The sequence below is a fragment of the Myotis daubentonii genome, chromosome 3 (genome assembly GCF_963259705.1).
Source record: "Myotis daubentonii chromosome 3, mMyoDau2.1, whole genome shotgun sequence".
NCBI classification, from domain to species: domain Eukaryota; kingdom Metazoa; phylum Chordata; class Mammalia; order Chiroptera; family Vespertilionidae; genus Myotis; species Myotis daubentonii.
The window spans coordinates 20591072-20614643 of NC_081842.1; the positions used below are offsets into that span (position 1 = coordinate 20591072).

At 39.2% G+C, this 23572-nt stretch overlaps 1 protein-coding gene across 4 annotated transcripts in view; it reads left to right on the top strand.

Moving 5' to 3' along the window:
• Positions 1-23572, top strand: part of MME (membrane metalloendopeptidase) — a 96297-nt gene that overhangs the window by 52930 nt on the left and 19795 nt on the right. For all 4 annotated transcript variants that reach the window (XM_059686857.1, XM_059686859.1, XM_059686860.1 and 1 more), the window contains exons 12-17: positions 28-121; positions 1297-1425; positions 2355-2453; positions 5199-5279; positions 7452-7555; positions 22750-22808. In XM_059686857.1, coding sequence (XP_059542840.1) covers positions 28-121; positions 1297-1425; positions 2355-2453; positions 5199-5279; positions 7452-7555; positions 22750-22808 — 566 coding nt within the window. The remainder of the gene's footprint in view (positions 1-27; positions 122-1296; positions 1426-2354; positions 2454-5198; positions 5280-7451; positions 7556-22749; positions 22809-23572) is intronic.

The window sequence follows — 23572 nt, forward strand, 5'->3', positions numbered from 1 at the left end:
TGCTGGGTGGTGGGTTTTTTTATACAGAGATCTTCAAAATTTAATGTCCTGGCGGTTCATAATGGATCTTGTAAGCAGCCTCAGCAGAACCTACAAGGAGTCCAGAAATGCTTTCCGCAAGGTGAAGATACAATCTCTCTTTTCTTAAGACTTAAAACATAAAGAGACACATGGTTATGAAGGTGCCATGTATACTGCTAGAATGTGGTGAACTTGGCCAAGAGACAAAATGCCGAACGTTGGTTATTTTGCCCATGTTTAGGCTATGATGTCTGGAAAAGCCATCATAGAAAAGCTAGTTTTTATGGCCTTTGCCATCCTATGTTTGTCTACTGTGGCATCGTGATCGAAATGCCATGGAAGGATATGCATTTGGTTATGTGAGCAGTTCATGAAACAAACATACTGGCTTGGTGTTTGTGTGGCATTAAAAATAATCACAGGGATATCTCGATTAACTTGATTTTCCAGGTGTTCATAGCACACTAGAGTTACACACAGATGGAGTACATTGACGTGGACAATCCACTAACACATCTACCTGGAGACAACCTTAAGGCCTCTTATTAGGCTGTACCTACATTTAAACAATCATCATTTTAGTCATGTTCTGAGGGACGAAGGCAGGAGAGATGAGAAAGGAGAAATTCTAGCGAATGGTTGGTGTCCAGTATTGGTTAGTGTCATGGAAAGGAAATAACTTTCTGATTGAAATTTTGTGTTTTTACCCTTTAAAAGAAAATACAAGCACAATTTTAAAATTGAAGAACGTCAAATTGGTATTTTGCTAAATTTCCCTTACCTAAGTTAGTCCCCTTATTGGTACTTAAATTTATACACATAGATTTCTTCTAAGTGCTGGAAGTTCAGCTAAAACATTCAACAAACAGGAATGTGCCTTTTTGTATAGCAGATTTCTCTCATTACAACATTTATTGAACATTACTTCACATTTATGTTTATGCAGCGATAACGGCGTTATTTTTTGTTTGGGAGGGTTGTTTTGGGTTGCTTTTTTCCTAAAGCTGTCTAGAAGGATGTTAACTTGTAGTAGCCTGAAGTTCTACTGGGACAGGTACTGAAAATATGCCTTATTTTCAGATCGTATGTAAGTAAACAATCCAATTGGATTGCATTTTATCTTCGGCAAGGACAACGTGCCTTGTAAGAAGGACCAGTGAATATTGCAAGAACTTAGGAGACATAAAGAGTAGCGAGTCCTGTGAGATTTGTGTTGTGACCATGCTCCCTTGTCTTACTCCTGATCAAACACCATTTCCTTTTTCTCTCCCATAGGCCCTTTATGGCACAACATCAGAAATAGCAGCTTGGAGACGTTGTGCAAACTTTGTCAATGCGAACATGGACAGCGCAGTGGGAAGGCTTTATGTGCAAGCAGCATTTGCTGGAGACAGTAAACACGTGGTAATGTTCTCAGCACAGTGCACTATCGCTCACTCCTTTGCACTGATGGACAATTACAATGGTCCATAATTGGGCTAAAATTTTATTAATTGTCGGGTCACCTCTGAATCATAATTGGCCATTATTTCCCAGTAAATCTCATCCTCCCTCTCTCAAGGGTCTGGTTATGTTTCTGATCCTAGTATTATTTAATCCAAAGGCAACTGTCCTTTTTCCAGAAGCAGTAGGTTCTGGAAACAGTCACATGTTCTAGTGATACAGTCATTTCTAAACTCCTCTGTTTGCAAAATTGACTAAGAATTAGGGTTTTTCTTAAAAACCAAGAAAATAAACCCAGGTTTAGTTGAAGTGTAAGAAATGTACTCTATTTTTCATTGTTTCTGACATGAAAGCAATGCAGCTTGAAGATATGGTGAAATAATCTATTGAAATGCTGCTTCATGCTTTACTAAATTACACATGGTAATAATAGGTAATATTTTATGTTAATTCTTCTTTTATGATAATGGAAATCAGTTTATTCTTAACATGATTTTTGGTAAATGTGTATATATATATATATAATACCTATTTAATCATAAGTATTGATAAAAACAATGTTGCTTTAAAATATAATTTTTCACATATACCCATTTGTTTAGGTCATAGTCTGCCTATAAATTTATATTTATTAATATATTATTAAATCACATAAAGACAGATTATAGCTCTATTTTTAAATTTTAAAAAAAGTTTAATTTATCTTTATTGCTGTAAGTATTACAGATATCCCCTTTCCTCTTCCACCCCCCTCTCCCCCGACATTTACCCTTTCCACCCTGTCCCTGCCCCTCATCTGCCCAGGCTTTCACCCACTATTGTCTGTTTCAATTTGTGTTATAAAAAATTAACTAATGGCCTAAATTTGTCTTCTGTTCTTTTGGTTTGAGGTTGAGGATTTGATTACACAGATCCGGGAAGTTTTTATTCAGACTTTAGATGAGCTGACTTGGATGGATGCTGAAACAAAAAAGAGAGCTGAAGAAAAGGTAAAAAGCAAGGCAGGGCTAACTATCAAAGAAAAAAAATTCTTTATAAAGAAATACCAATTTTTAAGACAATTCAGGAAAACACATAATCAAGAATTTCATAAGAATTTGAATAAACACCTGATCAAAGGCAGTGAGAAAAAAATGCATAAAATAAAAGCAAGTTCCTTCAGAATGTAATGTTTTCAGGAACATTTTTTATGGATAAATTTGTTTTTCTATGATTTCCATTTTTTTATTTCTTTGTAATCAACTTCTACTCTCCATGTTCAGTTCAAAACTTTGAAAGATCTCCACATTTTTTTTTAAAGGAAGACTTCAGAAAACAAGAGGAAAATCTTATGTTAGCAAGTAAAAAATGAAATGATGATATCAGTGGTTCATAATTTTTCTCCTTTTAAGAAATATACCTAAAAGGCCTCTAACAATGTCAAAAATATGCCCTCAATTTGTAATGCAAATTTCTAGCTAAATTTTTTAAAGCATGCCTCTAGTTTTTTATAAAACCTAGGAAGAAAAAAAATACTGTATTTCTGTTCAAGCAAATGTAAAATGGTGCAATTTTTGAGTTTTATAAGGTGACCTATCTCTTTTATTGGGACTTTTAGTATTTTTCATATGAAGAAAGGTGATATTTCCAAGGAAATTTTAGGTTTGAATTTACTATGGTCATTTGTCTTGCTAACTATATAAAACTAAAAAGAACAACATGTCCTGTGACAACTATGTGCTTTATGAGCAGTATTCACATGCAACTTGATTATTGGTCTGTAGTTAAGGTGGCAAGAAGAACAGACCATATTTTGAACTGATAACAGAGGGAGTTCGAAAACCTAATATAATAAGAGAGTCAAGCTGCAGTGTAGTTCTGTTTTGGATTAAATCACATGAAAGGAGTATCTTTTTCAGCTTCACAGAGCCCTGAGTGGGTTAGGTCTAGATTTTTAAGCCCCCTTATATTTTCATTATTCTGGCAAAGTCCTCAGAAATTTGGGCTGGATTTGTTTCATTCATGATCTAGCTCTGTGACATGGTCCTGTTTTATGTAGGCAATTGAATTGTTCTAGATCAGTGATGGTGAACCTTTTGAGCTCGGCGTGTCAGCATTTTGAAAAACCCTAACTTAACTCTGGTGCCATGTCACATTTAGAAATTTTTTGATATTTGCAACCATAGTAAAACAAAGATTTATATTTTTGATATTTATTTTATATATTTAAATGCCATTTAACAAAGAAAAATCAACCAAAAAAATGAGTTCACATGTCACCTCTGACATGCGTGTCATAGATTCGCCATCACTGTTCTAGATCATCATTTCCCAAGGTGGTGTCAGAAAACAGGTGCCAAGTTGTTCCACAAAAGAGAGTCCCCTGGTCAAAAGACGTTAGGAAACACTGCCTGTAGGAAGTCTTCCCTGATCTCATCTTAGTCTAGGTTACATGCTCTGAGGGTGTGAGTCTATGGCATCATACATCACACTGAGAGTAAATTCTCATTTCATTGCTTATCATTGATCTTTACAGTAAGCTCTCTGGGGGGCAGAAATTTTGCCTAGCATTGAAGCTTCAGCCCCTTGCAAAGTACTGGGCTCATTGTAGACCCTTGAACATATATTGAATGAGTAAAGAGACAAATTAACTCCTCCTCTTGGACACTCATAATAACCTAATTTTTACTGTAAGAAGTCCTGCAATAAAGAAGCCTGCTTAATGTTTTTGTCACAGTATTTATCCAAAGTATTTGACAATAAATTACTTTTATGCAGTAACTTTTATTTCAATAGAGTCTCTGTCCCTTAGAACACTCTTTTGGGAAATGTGTTCTAGAAAATAAAGTGCTAATGAGAGGGGGCTGATTAATAATTTGTGGAAACCTACAAGAAAGTGGGCATGGCCTAACTGACTTAGTGACACATATCCTGTCCCAGCCACTGGGGAAATCCTGGGCTTATGAAACAGATTGGTAACAAAACCACATCCCTTTGATGGCAAACCAAATAACGCAGAGATACAGGCTTAATTCCCCACGACAAATTTAAATTAATTAAATTATTTAAGAGCAAATGTGATATGATAGCATCAAAAGTCAGATATCTTTGAGAAAATAAAAAAATAGAAATAACAAGTAGTGAACAAGGGGTAATCATGAAATAATAAAAATAAGTAAATAACTTTAAAATACTAAACATAAAAATTAGAAATGGCATAAGCAAGAGGTAAACGTGAGCTTGTATAACAAGGAAAACTCTTGTTTGCTACTTGTTTAATTAATGTCATTAATTTAACTTTGAGAAGATAGGCACACCGCCTTGGAGACTGAGGTAGAACATAAAAACTCCAAGAAACAATATTCAGGAAGAATATTAGCATGAACATATGAGCCTATATCTGTTTTCTCAGCCAAATCGGTAATGTGGAAAGACAATTATAAGCTGCTAGAATGGAAGCTCTAAGTATTACTCGCCCTATAAATTGGCCGACTTGTCAGCTTTCATTTTGGTTTTCTTGGGAAAGCTGCAGTCTGTGAGGACAGAGCATTAGAAGCTAAATTTCAGACCAACTTTTTGTTTCTTTTGAGCCCCAGGATGAAGCCACGTCAAATATTTTTTCTTAAGTGTTGTCTGATACTCTCTTTGTAAACAGTATGGATCAAGTTATTCAGTTGATATTCATGGGCAAATGACAGTGTTCGCATTTGAAAGTTATGTAATCATCCTCACATTCAATATTACAATTCTCATAGGCCTTGGCAATTAAAGAAAGAATTGGCTATCCTGATGACATTCTCTCAGATGACAACAAACTGAATAAAGAATATGAGGAGGTAAGTCTCTATTAAGACTCTGGGCTAATAACACCTGAGGCTGGTGGCAATGTTATTTTTAGCTATCGGGTGCCAAAAATTATGTGAAGTAGCCTAAAACTATAGGTTTTATTATTTTTTTTAAATATACTTTTATTGATTTCAGAGAGGAAGGGAGAGGGAGAGAGAGCTAGAAACATCAATGATGAGAGAGATTCATTGATCGACTGCCTCCTGCTGGGGATCAAGCTGGAAACCCAGGCGTGTGCCCTGACCCTGGAATCGAAGTGATCTCCGGGTTCATAGGTTGATGCTCAACCACTGAGCCACGCCGGCTGGGCCCATAGGTTTTATTATAAAAGTCTTTAGCACTGAAGACAGAGCTGTGTTTGTTTCAGTTTTAGCCTTTTGTTTCATTGTTTCATCTGTTATTTTGGCTTCCATGTATTCCATTTTAAGAAGTAAGAAAAATCCGGCGTCCTTTAGTATCAAGGGTAGCCCTAGCTGCTTTGGCTCAGTGGATAGAGCATCAGCCTGCAGACTGAAGGGTCCCACGTTCAATTCCAGTCAAGGACACGTATCTTGGTTGCAGGTTCCTCACAGGCCTGGGTACTAGTCAGGCCTCGTGCAGGAGGCAACCAATCAATGTGTTTCTCTTACATTGATATTTCTGTCTTTTCCTCTCTCTTCCATTCTCTCAGAAAATCAATGGAAAAATATCCTCCAGTGAGGATTGAAAAAAAAAAAATCTCAAACTTAAAGAGTATCAAAGGCCGAAACCGGTTTGGCTCAGTGGATAGAGCGTGGGCCTGCGGACTTAGGGGTCCCAGGTTCGATTCCGGTCAAGGGCATGTATGTACCTGGGTTGCGGGCACTTCCCCAGTGGGGGATGTGCGGGAGGCAGCTGATCGATGTTTCTCTCTCATTGATGTTTCTGACTCTCTGTCTCTCTCCCTTCTCTCTGTGGGAAATCAATAAAATATATTTTTTTTTAAAAAAAAAGAGTATCAAAGGTGGACATCAAAGTGCTGGAACAGCTGGCAGCACTCAGGCTCCTTATCTCGTCTTACAGGCCTGAAAAGTCAAATCTTCAGGTTCCCACCCACTTTTTCATTTTCCTTCCACTGGATAAGCTAGATCATGCATTCTCTATTTAAAAAGCAAACAAAATAATGCCTGAGAACCAGAGATTGTATTCTCTTTTGGTAATGTAACAGTGGTAAGAGAAGAGAATTGATTAAAGTCACTGCAGTACTTATTTCAGACTTAGCTGAGGTTCTTTTTACTAATCTGTGGTCACCACAACTACCTGAAACCCTGGTGATGACAAGGTAATCCTTGCGTAAATCAGAGATGACAGTGATATATAATCCATTGATTACTAGTCCGATGTGGGATTTGCACGCCACAGTATTCTCTCGTCCTTTTCCATTTGCAGAAAAGCTTGACTGTTTCTTTTAAATTAGCTGGCTGTAGCATGGGAGTCCTGGGGACCCTTATAGCAGGATCCTAGTGGCTAAGACTGTAGACTCAAAGCTGACTGTGTAGGTTCAAATCCTAGCTCCACAAGTGAACTTGTCTGTATCTCCTGTATCTCAGTTTCCTTAACTTTAAAATATATCTCAGAGGGAGAGATAGACACATCAATGATGAGAGAGAATCATTGATTGGCTGCCTCCTATACACCCCCTAATGGGGATCAAGCCTGCAACCCAAGCATGTGCCCTGACTGGGAGTCGAACCCCGTCCTCCTGGTTCATGGGTTGATGCCCAACCACTGAGCTACGCCAGCCAGACTGGGCTCTGGGCTTCTCAACTTTTAAGTGGTGATAATAGCCCATCTTTATAAGATTATTAAAATATTCTTAGAATGCTGCCTGACCCATCGTAGGTACTAACAAGAATATGCTGTTATCACATCTGGTATATAAGGATTAATATCAATATGGTAAGGCTTGCCTGACACTTGGTTTCATGTGATTAATTACACTGAAGTGGTGATTCAGCCACAGCAACAGTGGCCTATAATATAGAACTAGACTAATTGGAACTAAATCCTTCTTTGGTAAGTTTTAATTCTCTTTGTTAACTTTATTAACAGTTAGAATTTAAGAAAATGTCCTCTATATTTTTAGCAAAAGTTTTGAAGATACTGGTTTTAGTATTTTCACCAAAATCTTTTATATAATATAGTACAAGTACAAGGAAGATGAATACTTTGAGAACATAATGCAAAATGTGAAGTACGGCCAACATAAACAACTGAAGAAGCTTCGAGAGAAGGTGGACAAGGATGAGTATGTATATTCCAGTTTTTAACATATTTATTCAGAAGGGGGTCTTTTTCCCTCCTTTTTGTTGTATGAAGAGAAAGAGTCTGACTTGGGATAGTGTTAAAAAGTACAATCTTCTCCTATGAAGTACTTCTAAGAACATCTAAGAAGATTATACTAAAGACGGGTCAGGATTTAACCAAATTAAAACATTTTTTATTAAGGTACATCCTCAGATTACCTAATTTCTTTGGTTTCTCTTCATTTTATTGCCTGTCCCTCTACTTTGCTTGTGGACAGGGTTTTCCAGAACACCTTAATCTAAGCAGCCTATGGCTCCTTCAAGCCTTCTCTGAGGCCTTACTTAGTGTACTCAGAATTTTCTTCTACCCACAGCCCCACCTGTTTCCTGTCAGTGAGTCATTCCCCAAGTCCATCCCCTTCCTGGATTGCTCCATGTAACACTTCTCTCATCCTAGAGGTAGCCAAATATGAGATACCAGAAATCCCTCTCACTCATAGCTTTCAAATGCTCTTAATCTCTGTTTATTAGTGGGATTGGTCCTTCATATTAACTATTGGTTTAGCATTTACTTATCAATTAAATGGATGTGTCCAACATATTTATCAACCTACATGGTTGTGCACTTTCTAGAATTGCTTCTGTTGGTATCTCACTAGGTTCTTAGCTGTTAGAGAATAGGGGCCATTCCTTTTGACCATTCAGCACAGTACAGAATACATAGATTTTCAGTTAAAGCTGAATTAATGAATGAATGACAAACAAGTGAAAAATAGACATACTAACTTGATTTGTGTGGTAACGAACAAAATAACATACCAGTGAGGTTCTTGGTTCATGTATGCATTTATTCTTTCATGTATTCATATTATTAAACTAAACTAATATTTTAGAACACTGGCTAAATCTAGGTGTCAGTGGGTACTGGGAGAATCAAAGGTAAACTTTGCTTATATTACACTAGGGGCCTGGTGCACGAAATTCGTGCACTGGGTGTGTGTGTGGGGGGGAGTGTCCCTCAGCCCAGCCTGCCCCCTCTCACATACTGGGAGCCCTCAGGCATTGACCCCCATCACCCTCCAATCACAGGATCGGCCCCTTGCCCAGGCCTGACGCCTCTGGGACCCTCATTTCCCCCCATCACTGGCTCTGCCCCTTGCCCAGGCCTGATGCCTCAGCCAGAGGCGTAGACCCCCATCACCCTCTGATCGCCTGATCGGCCCCTTGCCCACCAGGCCTGACGCCTCTGCCAGAGGTGTCAGGCTTGGACAGGGGACCCCCCATCTCCCCCCGATCACTGGCTCTGACCCCCGCCCAGGCCTGAGGCCTCTGGCCCAGGAATCATGCCTGGGCAGGGGACTTCCATCTCCCTCAGATTGCTTGCTCCACCCCCCGCCCAAGCCTGATGCCTCTGACCCAGGCTTCAGGCCTGGGAAAGGGGACCATCATATCCCCCCAATCCCCGGCTCTGCCCCCCACCCAGGCCTGATGCCTCGGCCAGAGGAGTTGACCCTCATCACCCTCCGATCACCAATCACCGGATCGGCCCTTTGACCAGGCCTGAGGCCTCCGGCAGAGGTGTCAGGCCTGGGCAGGGGACCCCCAGCCCCCCGCGGTTGCAGGCTCCGCCCCTGCCCAGGCCTAACGCCTCTGGCCTAGGCATCCGGCCCGGGCAGCGGGGACCCGCAGCTGCAGCGGCCCTGCGATCGTGGGCTTCCCTTTAGGCCCAGGCAAGGGACCCCTAGCTCCCAAGACTGCCAGCTTCGACCGTGCCCAGCTCCCATCGCTGGCTCCACCCCTACTTCCTGCTATCACTGGCCAGGGCGGAAAAGGCACCTGATTCTCCGATCATGGCTGGGGGGCAGGGCAAAGGCGGCCCCAGGGCCGCCTTTGCCCTGCCCCCCAGCTCTTAGCTCCCCCCTGGGTTTCCGATCACTGTCAGTGGCAGGTGGCTTCTTCCTGCTTTCCCTTTCGCCTCCCTGCATTGTGCCTACATATGCAAATTAACCACCATCTTGTTGGCAGTTAACTGCCAATCTTAGTTGGCAGTTAATTTGCATATAGCCCTGATTAGCCAATGAAAAGGGTAGCATCGTACGCCAATTACCATTTTTCTCTTTTATTAGTGTAGATTGCATCATAACAGTAGAAAGTAGTGTTGAGGAGGGGGAGAAATTCCCACTTTGCCCCTCTTGAGTTCTTAACTCTGAATTAATAATAAAAATGACATAAGACCAGATTAACAAAGGAAAAGTAATTTAATATGTGCATGTGGGAGGTTATAAAGGATACTCTCAGAAATTATGAACCAGCCAGCTTTTTATGCCTTTTAGACAAAGAAACAATACATTTGACAGGACAAAGAAACTTAGGTTTGTGTATTCCTTAGTGAAGAATCTAACCAAAGTTTGGGCTTCAATAGTAAATTAGTAAAGAAATAACAAGTTTTGTTTATACAGAATTAATGAATTAATAAAGAAATAATAAGCCATGTAGCCCTGAATTCCTTAGCTCTAAGGATAAGGGTGTCTCAGTCTACTGTAGCAAGAAGACTTTTCATAGGGGAGATTTAGTTCCTGCATTCAAGGAGAGAAGGGAGGGTCCATTTGCCCTTCTTGCATTGACTGCTTGTCAAGTAACTTTAATTCAAAATTATCAATATGCTATTGTGCGATATTTTGGGGTGGCCTTCCCTGACCCCGACAGTAGGAAAGACATGATCTAATAAATAAACTGTACCACCAGGAGGGCTAGACAACAGTCCTAAATGGAAATGCTAATACATTTCAATTCTTACACAACATTTTGAACTCTTCAGGTATTCTGAAAGAGAGACTGGTTTCTTTTGCTGACCCCTGGGTTTGTACTGGAACAAAACGTTGTCGTATCTGGGGCTAAAATCGGGGCTGCAAATGTCAGAGAATGTTTGGCATCCCAGCTGGCAAAGAGGAAGGAAAATGGTTACATACCATACAGTTGGTGTTATAATAGATTATCAAGTTGTTTCTCTAGAAACCCACACAAAGTCATCAAAAAGAATACTGTGTGGGTTACAATCTGAGAGGTTTCTGGCAAGTCTGAATATTTTCATTTCTTTAAAATATATATACTTACATTCAGTAAATGTTAGCACCGTGTAAATTATTGTCAAATACTCTTTCTGAAAATAGCTACTATCACTTGCACCATGTGACACAAGAAGATTTATTTATCATTTTAAAAAATAGTTGTTGAAATATCACTGATATTTTCTTTTGAAGTTGATTTAGACCCAGTTCCAGAGTCACTTTGTAATATAGTTTGCTCTTTTCATTCCCTTTCATCATATGGATTGATTTTCTTTAAGTTCTCTTCTCTTTATGATAGGTAGTCAAAAGTCAAACTTGTATATAATATTTTAATGAATGTTTGGTGAGTAGCATGCATCACTCAGTAGTACTTTGTGGATGTTCTCCATGAGCTTCTGCTAGTCAACCACAAGTGCATATGACTTCTTAGGTCTTCTCTGCCAGGCCTGGCCAGCTGGTCTCCCTTCCCTATCTAATGCCTGCATACTGACTACAAGGGTTCAAAATTCTTAACTGCACATGAGAGTCATCTGGGGAGCATTAGAAATAGTACCGATTACCCAACCCTGCCTCCCTAGATTTTTGATGTACTTGCCTGTGGGTGGGGACCCAGGTACAGTAGGTTCTTGAATAATGTCATTTATTCAATGTTATTTCATTATAATGTTGATTAAATGTTTAAATAGGAACTATATTTCTTTATTGATTTCAGAGAGGAAGGGAGAATGAGAGATAGAAATGTCAATGATGAGAATCACTGATGGGCTGCCTCCTGCACGACCCCACTGGGGATCGAGCCCACAACCCAGGCATGTGCCCTTGGCTGGAATCAAACCTGGGACTCTTCAGTCCGCAGGCTAACACTCTATCCACTGAGCCAAGCCAGCTAGGGCTTAAATAGGAACTTTTAACTCTTCTTTGTATCAATTAACCTATAGTAAAATTGGTTTCATTATGCGTCATTTCACATCAATTCCAAGAAGCTATGGGTGAGATTAAGTGAGTACTTACTATACTGGTTCTTTTTAAGTACAGCATGTTACTGTACAAAACATCATGAGATTAAATCAAGCACAAGAGGAAATGATGTAATCAAGAGGCACAATAAACATGAAAGGTATGAGGGCTACTGCCTGTCTGACACAGCATACTTTTACTCAAACTTTTATTTTTCCTGAGTAGAAAGACTGCACTCTAAAATAATAAAAGTGTAGGACAGTAAATATGTAAACCAGTAACATATTCGTCCATTACCATTTTCAAGTGTTATGTACTAGACATGGTTGTATGTGCTATATTTTTATACAACGGGCAGCACAATAGGTTTGCTTGTACCAGCATCACCACAAACATGTGAGTCATGTGCTGTGGTATGACGTTACCAGGCTACGATGTCTCTAGGTAATAGGAATTGTTCAGCTCTACAAGAATCTTATGGGACCACCATCGTATATATGGTGGCATTGACCGAAACGTTATGCAGAGCATGACTATGTCTAACATGATGTAGCGCCAGTAACATGATTATTTTCTTGCAGTCCATAGAGCAAACACAAACTTCTAATGAGAAAAAGATATAGCAGAACAAAAAAGAAAAAGAATTTCTACTCTTGTTTTTAGGTCTGATGCCATTTTATTAGTTTCTCAGGCCAAAACATTCTATAATATGATTGGGACAGGTAGTGCCAGTGTTTGTAAGTCATGACGATTGAGCTGTGGAGTTACTTTTTACAAACTGCAAAGACTTATTTCATTGCTGAACCTTTCCTGCTGTGGTACATGAAAATAAAAACACTGACATCGGTAGCATAAACGTTTTATTGAGCAGCTACAATGTGTGTGAGGCACTGCACTCTTCGCTCTAGAGCAGTGGTTCTCAACCTTCTGGCCCTTTAAATACAGTTCCTCATGTTGTGGTGACCCCCAACCATAAAATTATTTTCGTTGCTACTTCATAACTGCAATATTGCTACTGTTATGAATCGTAATGTAAATATCTGATATGCAGGATGGTCTTAGGCGACCCCTGTGAAAGGGTCGTTTGATCGCCACAGGTTGCGAACCGCTGTTCTAGAGGATAAACACCTAAATCGGAGGAAAGGCGGGATTTCAAGGAAACAAAGTGCTAGGGCAGCACTTGTTTAAAACCACAATGAAATCTTTACTTATTAGTAAAACATTCCCTGGAAACATGTCAGCATTTAACTCAATATTGCGGTGGATAGAGGACCCACCACAAGCAAAATGAAACAGAAATGCTCAGTTCCGTTCTGCCTTCCCCTTCGTTGCTTCACGCCTGCTGTTTTTCTGATTGGATGGTGGGAAGCCCCTGAAATAAGTGGTACTCCTGTGGCAGACAGACCAGCATCGAGGGCTCCATGGGCTCTTTCTGAAAGGCCAACACCAGCAAAAATGGCAGGGAGGTTGGCTCCCTGTGCAGTGACACTCTAGTTTAGCCACTGCTTGAGTGAGTAACACTCTTGTGTCCCAGTTCTGCCTGTTATTACCTGTGGCCTTTCAAAAGCCATGCGGTTTCCTTATTTGTAAGAGGAACAGGTTGGTTCAGACTGCAGGAGATCCCGAAGGCTCCCTCAAGCACTACAGTTCCATAGCCCTGACTGCAAAACTTTGAGAGGAGAGGATGTTTTCTTCCTTGGCGTCTCCGTATCAAGTGAGCCAAGAAGAGAAGAGCATATTCTTTTTTAAAAATATATATTTTTTTATTGATTTCAGAGAGGAAGGGAGAGTGAGAGATAGAAACATAAATGATGGGAGAGAATCATTGATCAGCTGCCTCCTGCATGTCTACAACCCCAGGCATGTGCCCTGACCAGGAATTGAGCCGTGACCGGCCTGGCGAACCTACTCTGGAAAGCTAGGGAAGTACCTCACCTCTTTCTAAAATATCCCTTCTGATTTCCCCTTCACTGATGTTTCTAGAATCACTTTCTTTCTAAGTAAGTCCAGTGCCTGTGAACTTGATTATTAAAAGAAAAACAGTTGTGCAGGGCTTACACGGGTCAATGTGATGGCACGGCGCTGGGGCATTAATAGGACCTATCCAGGTGGATATGCAGATTGGAGACTTGGGGCACAAATGAATCTCCATGAGTATAGATTTATGGGGAAGATTTATGAAAAGAATTTGGCTCATCAAGTACTACTCAGTGATGCCCTAGTCCCGTGGTTGGCAAACCGCGGCTCGCGAGCCGCATGCAGCTCTTTGGCCCCTTGAGTATGGCTCATCCACAAAATACCACGTGCAGGTACGCACATACAGTGCGATTGAAACTTTGTGGCCCATGCGCAGAAGTCGGTATTTTGTGGAAGAGCCACACTCAAGGGACCAAAGAGCCGCATGTGGCTCGCGAGCAGCAGTTTGCTGAGCCACAATTTGCCGACCACTGCCCTAGCTGGTTTGGTTTAGTGGATAGAGCATCGGTCTGTGGACCAAAGGGTCCCAGGTTCGATTATGGTCAAGGGCACGTACCTCAGTTACAGGCTCCTCCCCAGCCCAGGCCCTGGTCAGGGCTTGTGCAGGAGGCAACCAATCGATGTGGTTTTCTCACATCGATGTTTCTTTCTGTCTTTCCCACCCTCACACTCTCTCTAAAAAATCAATGGAAAAACTCTGTGAGTGAGGATTAAAAAAAAAAAAAGTACTACTCAGTGATAAGGATAGGATAACAGGTAGTTAGACTAAACTTGGACGAATCACTCTAACTCCCCATGATAGTATCTGCCATGGTATGCTCATGTTCTGCACACATTATAATTGATACAAAAATTTAAGTTGTTATCTTTTATACTTCCATTAAACCAACCGACTTTGCACTTTTCCAGTGTGTTTAGGGATTATAAACAAAACACAGTTTATCACTAAAAATATCTGTCTTTTTAATTAGCACCAAATGAGGGTTTTATTTTGTTTTTGGATGGGGAAGGAGAAGTAGGGAGGGAAGATAAATAGTTGAAAGGCTGAAGTGTTAAACTGGGAGAACTTTGCAAAAGAATTCTGGAACTTTCATGCCAGTGTGCCCTCTTGAGAGGGTGGTATCCAGATGGCACAAGGCTTCCTTCCAGCTGCCATCATTCCCTGCAGCTCACAGAGCAGCACCGCCTCACCACAGCCTGTGCCTTCCCCTCCCATGGTCCCAGGATGAAAAGGGTCATTTTTCTTGGGGCCTGGAGGTTCCATCAAAATGCTTAGGCCCAAATCTGTATTGAGCACTTATCATGCTTCCAACCTGTTCTAACCCCTAGAAATACAATTAAGAACAAAACATGAAATAAACCAAGAGGACTACATCAAACTAAAAAGCTTCTGCACAGCAAAGGAAATGGTCACCAGGATAAAAAGGCAACTGATGGAATGGGAGAAAATATTTGCAAATCATATATGTGATAAATTGTCGGGGCTGACCAGCAGCCCCTGAACGACGGATGAATAGATTACCCGGACACAATTTGACTGTGAAAGAGAGGGCTAAGGGGCTTCTGGCTCTAGTGGCCAGAGCAGCCTCGATTGCCTGCCTCGTTAAGCTTTTATTGGAATTTTTATCTTTAGATGCAATCAGTAGGGTGAGTAATCTTGGGAGGACACATGTGTTTACATTGTCCTCAAGGTAAGGACATCCAGGGATTAAGCATAAGGATTCCAGTAAACACCGGGGGGTCTACACATGCACAGACTTGTTTGGAAAGGTCAAGGAATAATTAGGGGCACTGCCTTTGACACTCCCCTAAGTTGGAATTCTGATAAACAGGGCAGGCAGCCGTCCACACACTTCCCTTTTATCAGAATGTCCTCCTTACAAACTTTCCAGCCAAGTCTTGTGTGCTCCCCAACAATAAGTGGTTAATCTCCCAAATATATAAGAAGTTTCTACAACTCTGTAACAAAAAACAAAACAAACAAACAAAAAAATTCCTAATGACCCAATTTAAAAATGGACTAAGGACTTGAACAGGCATTTCTCCAAAGAAGACACACAAATGGCCGCCAGGTACATGAAAAGATGCTCAGCATCACTCGTCGTCAGGGAAATGCAGTCAGAACCATAATGAAATATTGCATCACTCTGGCAAGATGGTATTGTCAAGGGACAGAAATTGAGAGAGAGAGAGAAAGGGAAAGAGAAAAAGAGAGAAAGAGAGATTTGGCCAGGATATGGAGAAATTAGAACCCTTATACCATTTATGGGAATGTAAAACAGAACAACCACCATGGAAAACAGTATGAAAATTCCTAAAAAAAAAAATAGAGACAGAACTACTGTATAACTCAGAAATCTCACTCCTGGGCACATATCCAAAAGACTTGAAATCAGAATCTCAAAGAGATACTACATTCCGACTTTTATTGCAGCACCATTCACAATAGCTAAGATGTGGAAGTAACCTGTTTCCATCAACATTTAATGGATAGATAAAATGTGGTATATGCATACTAATCAGCCTTTACAAAGAAGAAAATTGTATCATATGCAATGACATGGATGAGCCTGAGGACATTATGCTAAGTGAAATAAGCCAGATAGAAAAAACATACTGTATGATTCCACTTATTTGAAGTATCTAAGATAGTCAAGTTCATAAAATCAAAGAATGGTACCAAGGGGCTGGTCTTGGGATGTTATTAATCATCAGGCATAAAGTTTCAGTTAAGCAAGATGAATAAGTTCTAGAAATCTTTTGTACACATTGTACCTACAGTCAACAATAATGTGTTGTACAGTTAAATATGCTAAGAGGATAGATCTCATGTTGGTGTTCTTAACCCAATTTAAAAAATGAACAAAGCCTGAAACCTCCCTGCCTTCATGGGGTTACCAGCTAATGAGCTAGATAGACAATAAACTTAAAATGCTGCTGTATTATTACTAAGTCTTATATGAGATATAATAGGTTTCAATTCTTTTATAAAAGATCCCAAGATTATTCTAAATCAGGAGAAAAAGTCACCAAAAGAAAATTCTGACAGAAATGATGCATTGACCCATAACTCCCAAATCTGGAATTTCTCTATATTTGGCATATCACACACATCGGGGTGCACACATATGTGCATGTACATACATATAAACTTATTAAAGACTAAAACGATTGTGCTTGTTGTGAAACTTAGAACCACACACAACCAACTGATGACTTCTAGGAAGAAAATCAAGAGTGATTTTTATTGCCTTTTGTTGAAAGAGAAGTGTATTCTCCCACTTTAATGTCTGAATAGGAGCTCTGGCTCTCACCACTCAGACAGTAAGATGATTCATGCAGAATACTTCAGTTATGTTAACAACTCTTATGCAACAACAATAAACAGTTTAATGAGGCTCTTTGGTCCTACGGTGCTTTTGCCTTTGGGTAAAAAATTGCACCTTATAGAATAGTGGGAAGAATTTGTGTTATGGAGTCAGGGAGCTGTGGTGGTGGGGATGGTGGGGGCTGAGGGGTGGAGGGAGTCGGCAGGCCTGAGTTAAAATTTCTGCTTTGATACTTACTAGCTGTACGAATTTAGACAACCTACATAGTACCACTAAGCCTCAATGATTCCTTTAAAAACTAGGATAATATTTACTCTTGCCTTGTAGGGTCATTGTGTTCTGTGTTGTGTAATATGCCCTCCATATAACATTGATGCTCATTAAATAGTAGCTGTTATTGTCTGGTCAAGGTGGGGCTTCAGGGTGATGTAGAAGCCAGCATCCTAAAACTTATTAAGATAAGAGGGAGCCCTGTGAAGTGAAGGGGGTCAGAACAAGCTCCCCACCCTCGCCCCCCCATGAATGTGTTGATTATTTTGAGCTGAAGACAAGGCCCCAAAGTCTCTCGGATAAAGCTTTTCATCTCCCCCTTAACTGCCTTAAAAAAACTTTGATGAAAGCTAATACTAGAGACAACTACAAAGCCTGTGAGTTAGGTGTGGGGAGCTCAGCAGAGACTGTCTCTGGGTGGCATGGCAAACATTTGTTTACCAAACATTTGCTCTTCCCATCTTCCTGTGAACTGACTTCCTTCCCTTTGAAGCCCTAGACCCCTAAGCCCTTCTGCTCATCTGGGGTTGTCCTGACTCTTTGGGCTTCTTATGTCTATGTGAGGCTCTTCTACATACATAATTAAATTTGTCTTTTTATATCAATCTGCCTTATATTAATTATTAGATTAGCCAAAAGTGCCTAGAAAGGTAGAGGGAATATTTTTCCTCCCCTACAGAAGCAATTTAAAAATAAGTGCTTTCATTTTAGAGGTTGGCAAGAAATTGGCATTCATCATTTTAATGAAATTTTGTGTTTTATTTATTTATTTATTTTTATTTATTTATTTATTTTCACAATCAGTCTTTATTGAAGTGCCACTGCCCTGGAAGTTTAAGATAGAGATAGAGCAAGTAAGAGGTCTAACTCCAAAATAAAATAAAGAGATCTAACTCCTTCCTCTTTGAAGAATTCTGTTTAGTTGGGTACTTTGAAGTCCTTGGATGTTTATATACTTCTTCCCATCTCATCCTATTTAACATCTTACTTTCCTCCACAATTCTCAGGAATGCTTGGCTACATGTCTCCGAGAAAATTTGTTCCACTTAACAGCAGTTGCTAGGTAGAATGTGGCTTTCAGACCTGTTCTTTGGGGACCAATTGAAAAACCAAAGGCTACAACCCATTTTCCCTTCACTCTATTGCCTTTGCTAGGCTCTGTGTATTATGTAGATAAAAAACTTAGAGAGGGGGATTAGATTGGAAGATGACAGGGTCCTTTTTCTCCTTAGTTTACGTTTCTTTTAGTTTGTAAGTATTAGGACAAAGAATTTGATAACCAAACTGTGCCTTAGTTTCTACATGTGAAAATTGGACATGTCATTTATCTTATATGGGTGCTTTGAAGCTAAATGAAGGTACATGGAAACCTCTGAAGACTTGATGAGATAATATTGATAAATGTAAAGAATTATAGTGGTCATTGCAATTACAAATGAGAATTCTCCTTTCCAGGAGTACGTGAGTAAGACAGAGAAAACCACTGCATTGTATTGATGAGTTCACAGGAGTTACGAGATGCTGAGAAATCGAACACTTCAGGGAAAGGGACATTCATTAACCATTTGGTTGCTTTAAGTTTTAAAGTCACACATGAGTGGGTGAAAGAGAAGTTTTATTCCAGGTGCTTTCACAATCCGGTGGGTTTATTATATCTGAAAAGCTATAGGACCAGGCTGTCAACTTCTGCTTTTCTTCCCTGCAGTAAAAATGATGTTTGTGTACTTACATTTTATCACCACTTAGATTCTTCAGGGTAATGAGAGCTGGAAGAGAAACACCTGGTCCCCCTCTTGAGTCTTTCAGTTATATGTCCCATCCCCATCGTTAGCTCAGCTTGGAGGGCCGCGCTGCAAATAGTGGCTCTTCTTTGTTCCATCATTGAAAGCCCCAAAGAACAAGTTTACCGGACAAAACTATGGCTCAGAAGTTAAAAGTAAAATTGTCTTACTTCTTGTTTTCTCACGCTGTGCTTTGTACCACACCACACACATCTTTGCTCCTACACACCCAGCCCCAGGAGGCAGGAAGAGAAACCAAAGAACAGGGTGATATTTGACTCCTGTCTCGGGCTTGATACCTGCCCAAGAGGCTGCTGGTGTCTGACCTGCAACTTTGAAGGTACCGTCAGGTAGCCTGCTCTATCCATTATTTTAGGGCAAGAATCACCACCATCTGGTTTTCTCGTCTGCTGCACCTTTCCTCTTTTCTGTACTGTTCTTCAGGGGCGAATTTGTCTGTCTTTCATGAATGGAAGTGTCTCCCAAAACTTGGAGGCTACATCCAAATCAAAAGAATGTCTAGTTTTGGTACATCACCACTTAATTTGAAAAAAAAAATTGTTTTAGCACTGTGTTTTTCTACTTTTAGAAAAATTTTATTTTAAATGCTTTTATTGATTTTTAGAGAGAGAGGAAGGGAGAAGGATAGAGAGATAGAAACATCAATGAGAGAGAATCATCATGTATTGGCTGCCTCCTGCATGCCCACCACCGGGGATCGAGTGCAATGCAGGCATGTGCCCTGACAGGGAATCAAACCACCAAGTCACACCAGCCAGGCTAAATTTTATTTTTTAATTACAGTTTGCATTCAGTATTATTATGTATAGCATGGTGGTTAGGCAATCATACACTTTATAGATTCCCCCGATATTTCCAGTACCCACCTGGCACCATACGTAGTTATTACAACAGTTATTCCCTATGCTGTACTTGACATCCTCATGACTATTTTGTAACTACCAACTTGTGCTTCTTAATCCTTTCACTGTTAATTTAGCTTCTTGACCACAAATCTTAGACATTGAGTCTGTAGCTGTTATCTTCATTCATTTAAGATGTAGTGATTGAATCAGAGTACTTCCAGTTCTGGTCATACCCAGGGACAGTACGTCCTGGGCAAATGAATCTGGGTAAATCAGCCCAGAGGTGATTGGAGGGCACACTGAGAAAGATCTCAAGGAAGGAAAGGCAAATGCCAAACACTAGTGCTCTCTGAACCTAACCACCATAATTCTGATTTTATTTGAGCATTCTGTGCTCATAAAAAGCAACCTATTTTCTTGAAGGTATAATTCACAGTGGACATTTTAATATGCAAAAACCTCCCTGCTGGAAAGTTACAAACATTAATCAAAATGCAATCTTAAGCCTTTCACAGTAATGTAGCAGAAGAGCAGGAAAGCACCAAACAAAAGGTATGACATTTATTTTTACAAAAGCAATAAACATGACATGGGTAATATAAACTTCGTTCATCTATGTCCTACTTTTGAGATCTGTCGCTGTCTAAAATATTAGTTTCATATGTCTAGTTCCTTTCCTCTGTAATGTAATTATTTTTTTTAAAAGTTTGGGTTGGCACCTTTTGTATTTCAAGATTAGCATTGTGCCTGAATCCAGAACCAAATAATTTGCGTATTACTTGCGATTACCCATAAAAGCCCATGCAGAGTACACTATCATTACATCGGAAGTGTATAATTGAGTAACTGAACCGTAAAACATCTGAGACCTGGAAACATGTTAACTTTTATAACAGAGTAAAATATAAGCTGTTTTTGCATAAAACCTATTGACATAGTTGCTATCAAAGTGTTGAGGACACGTCAGAGATACTGTTCTAAAGTCACCACAGGAAAGCACATTTTTCACACAACTTAGAATCATATTTGAACCTAAGTCATGATAACTGTGTGACATATATATATAGATATATATGATAGACCTAATCCATCACTTTTCCTGATCATGATTTTTATTCATATAAATATTTTCTTTCATAATAATTTTTGGTCACACAAACAAAATCTACTTGTGTTATATAGTTTCTGATCTCTTGGTTTTAGTCTGGCCTCCCTGTGTTTACAAATACATGTTTTTGTGGTGAGTCACCACAGATCATGTGGGAAGCAAGAAGAGTTTAATTAAAATAAATAAGATTATATGACTGTAATCATCAACCTTCAAGAAATTAAAGTATTGATGACTCAGCTGCAATTAAATTAGGGAAGACTGATATGTCAGTCACAGACAGCATCCTGTTTGAAAATTTTTTTCTCTGTTTAAAATAATACCGTCAAACTAAAGAAGGAACACATTGATCAACCATCCTTCCTCCCACACTCTCCATCTTCAAACTTATTTTCTTCCTAAGGAAAAATTCACAGAAATATTATCTGGATTTTTAAAAATCCCAAATCCTTCATATAAATATCTTAGTCATGTTATTGGAGATAAAACCCATACTTAATTAGAATTTATCAGATACTTGTTATATCTGGCCCTCCCACAGTTATTTTTAAGAGACCAAAATGGGACTCACATCTGACCTCCCACCATAGTTACAGAAATTGTAGCTAAAATGCTGACTTGGGCAGCTGACTTTGTACTGCTCACCTCACAAAGCAGGGTCTGGAAACAGTTCTGATTTAACCTCATTGTACTAATTACTGTAAGCTCCTTGCATGAGTAGGATAATAATTGCTACACTAATTGTTGCCCAGAAAGTGGAATAACTGCAATGAAGTTGTTTTAAGTGTTTGCATGTGTGCTGATATTTAAGAGATTAATCTGAAGTTAATCAGTGTCCATTTTTCAATTAGTGCATAAGGATGTATACTAGTCTATTATTAGGCATATATATTTAACTAATTAGTCTATTAAGATGGGATTAATACTCCAGGTGCACAAAAGTACTTGATTATGATTCTTGATATGTAGTCTTTGTAACATATGTATAGAAAGACAAGGGGACATTGGTATCTATCCTTTAGCTTAACATTATCCTTGAATTACTGTCTGAGAGCTATTTTTTCCATTTTCTAATTCAGTCTTTTTTTTAATTTTTAATGTTGACATTAGCACAGGAGTGCCTCCTTCCTCCCTCCCTTTGCCCACCTCCACTCTCCCCCAACTCCCCTTTCATAGGCCTTTACCAAATTATTGTCCGTGTCCATGGGGTATGCATATATATTCATTAGCTATTTCCTTCACCTTCTTTATCCAGTCACCCACCCCCTTCATCAACTAAACTAGAGTCTTCTGAATTGAGATGTTGTATTTTATAAGGGCTGTAGATTCTCTTCAGAGTCTAAGTCATGCTATACACAGATAGACAAATCTATTTAAGAACCACCTGGATTTCATTTTACAGTCATCATACAAAAATAAACCTTTGCTCAGTTAGCTGGAATGTCTCTTTTTAAAAAATAACTTTAAACAGCAATAATCAGAGGCATATTATCTCTTCATGTATTGTCAACTGCTCCAAAATTGTTGGCCATAGTTACCTGGTATCGGGAACATAAAGTTAAATTCATTTCAATATAACTTTAATCCATTGCAATTTCTGAAGAGATACATTTCATGCAAATGAAATAACAGATTGCAGACCTGGATATATTCTGATTTTTCAAGTAGAAATACTTTCAAATGAGCTTTCTCACCCGGCGAGCTAATTTTAATTTGTTGATCATATTTCAAGCAGAAAGTGAACATTCATCTGGGAATAGTAACAATCCTTTTATTGTGTTGAGTAGATTGAATCAGACAATGCAGTGTCATTTATAACATCTCGTCATGTTTTCCATAGGTGGATAAGCGGACCTGCTGTAGTCAATGCATTTTATTCTTCAGGCAGAAATCAAATAGGTAAGATCTATTCCTAAATAATGCTTTATTATCCCTTTATTGTTTTCAACCTGTAGTGAATTGCATGACTAGTTTGTAATACTACCCATAAAAGTATAGCTGAGCCGAGTTGCTGATTTATTGAATATACTCTGAAAGTAAATTTATTTATGTATCTCTTTTCATGATAGTTGCAAATTTTAAATCAGTACAAATCATATTAAGTAGTTTTTTAAAGCAATACTCTCATTTTTAGTTAAATGGTTTATTTCTAATTAAGAAGTTATCGGCATTTTCTTTTGTATTTTTTATGGTTTTTGAGTTAATCTTTAACCCAGCTGGAATTTATTTTGGTATGTGACATGCAAATGATGGATAATCAGAAAAGTTTGTTTTTATATAACATGTAGATAATAAGTAAGGCATGTGCACCAGGTTAAAATCAATTAGCTCAAAGTCTTTTCTGGGCGCATACACATCCCAGCTAGTGGAATGATTACCTAAACTCAGACCAGAGCCTGTTTAATGATCAACTCGGAACCTGTTTATCCTTTGTAACGTGGTCCTAGAAACCATTTCTTAGAAGTGCTTTTATTGCTAAAGAGTCTTTACTTTGAAGTCCTCTTTTTTTTAAAAAAAATATATATATATATTTTTATTGATTTCAGAGAGGAAAGGAGAGAGAGAGAGAGAAAGAAACATCAATGATGAGATAGAATCATTGATCGGCTGCCTCCCGCAGACCCCACTCTGGGGATGGAGCCCCACAGCCCAGGCATGTGCCC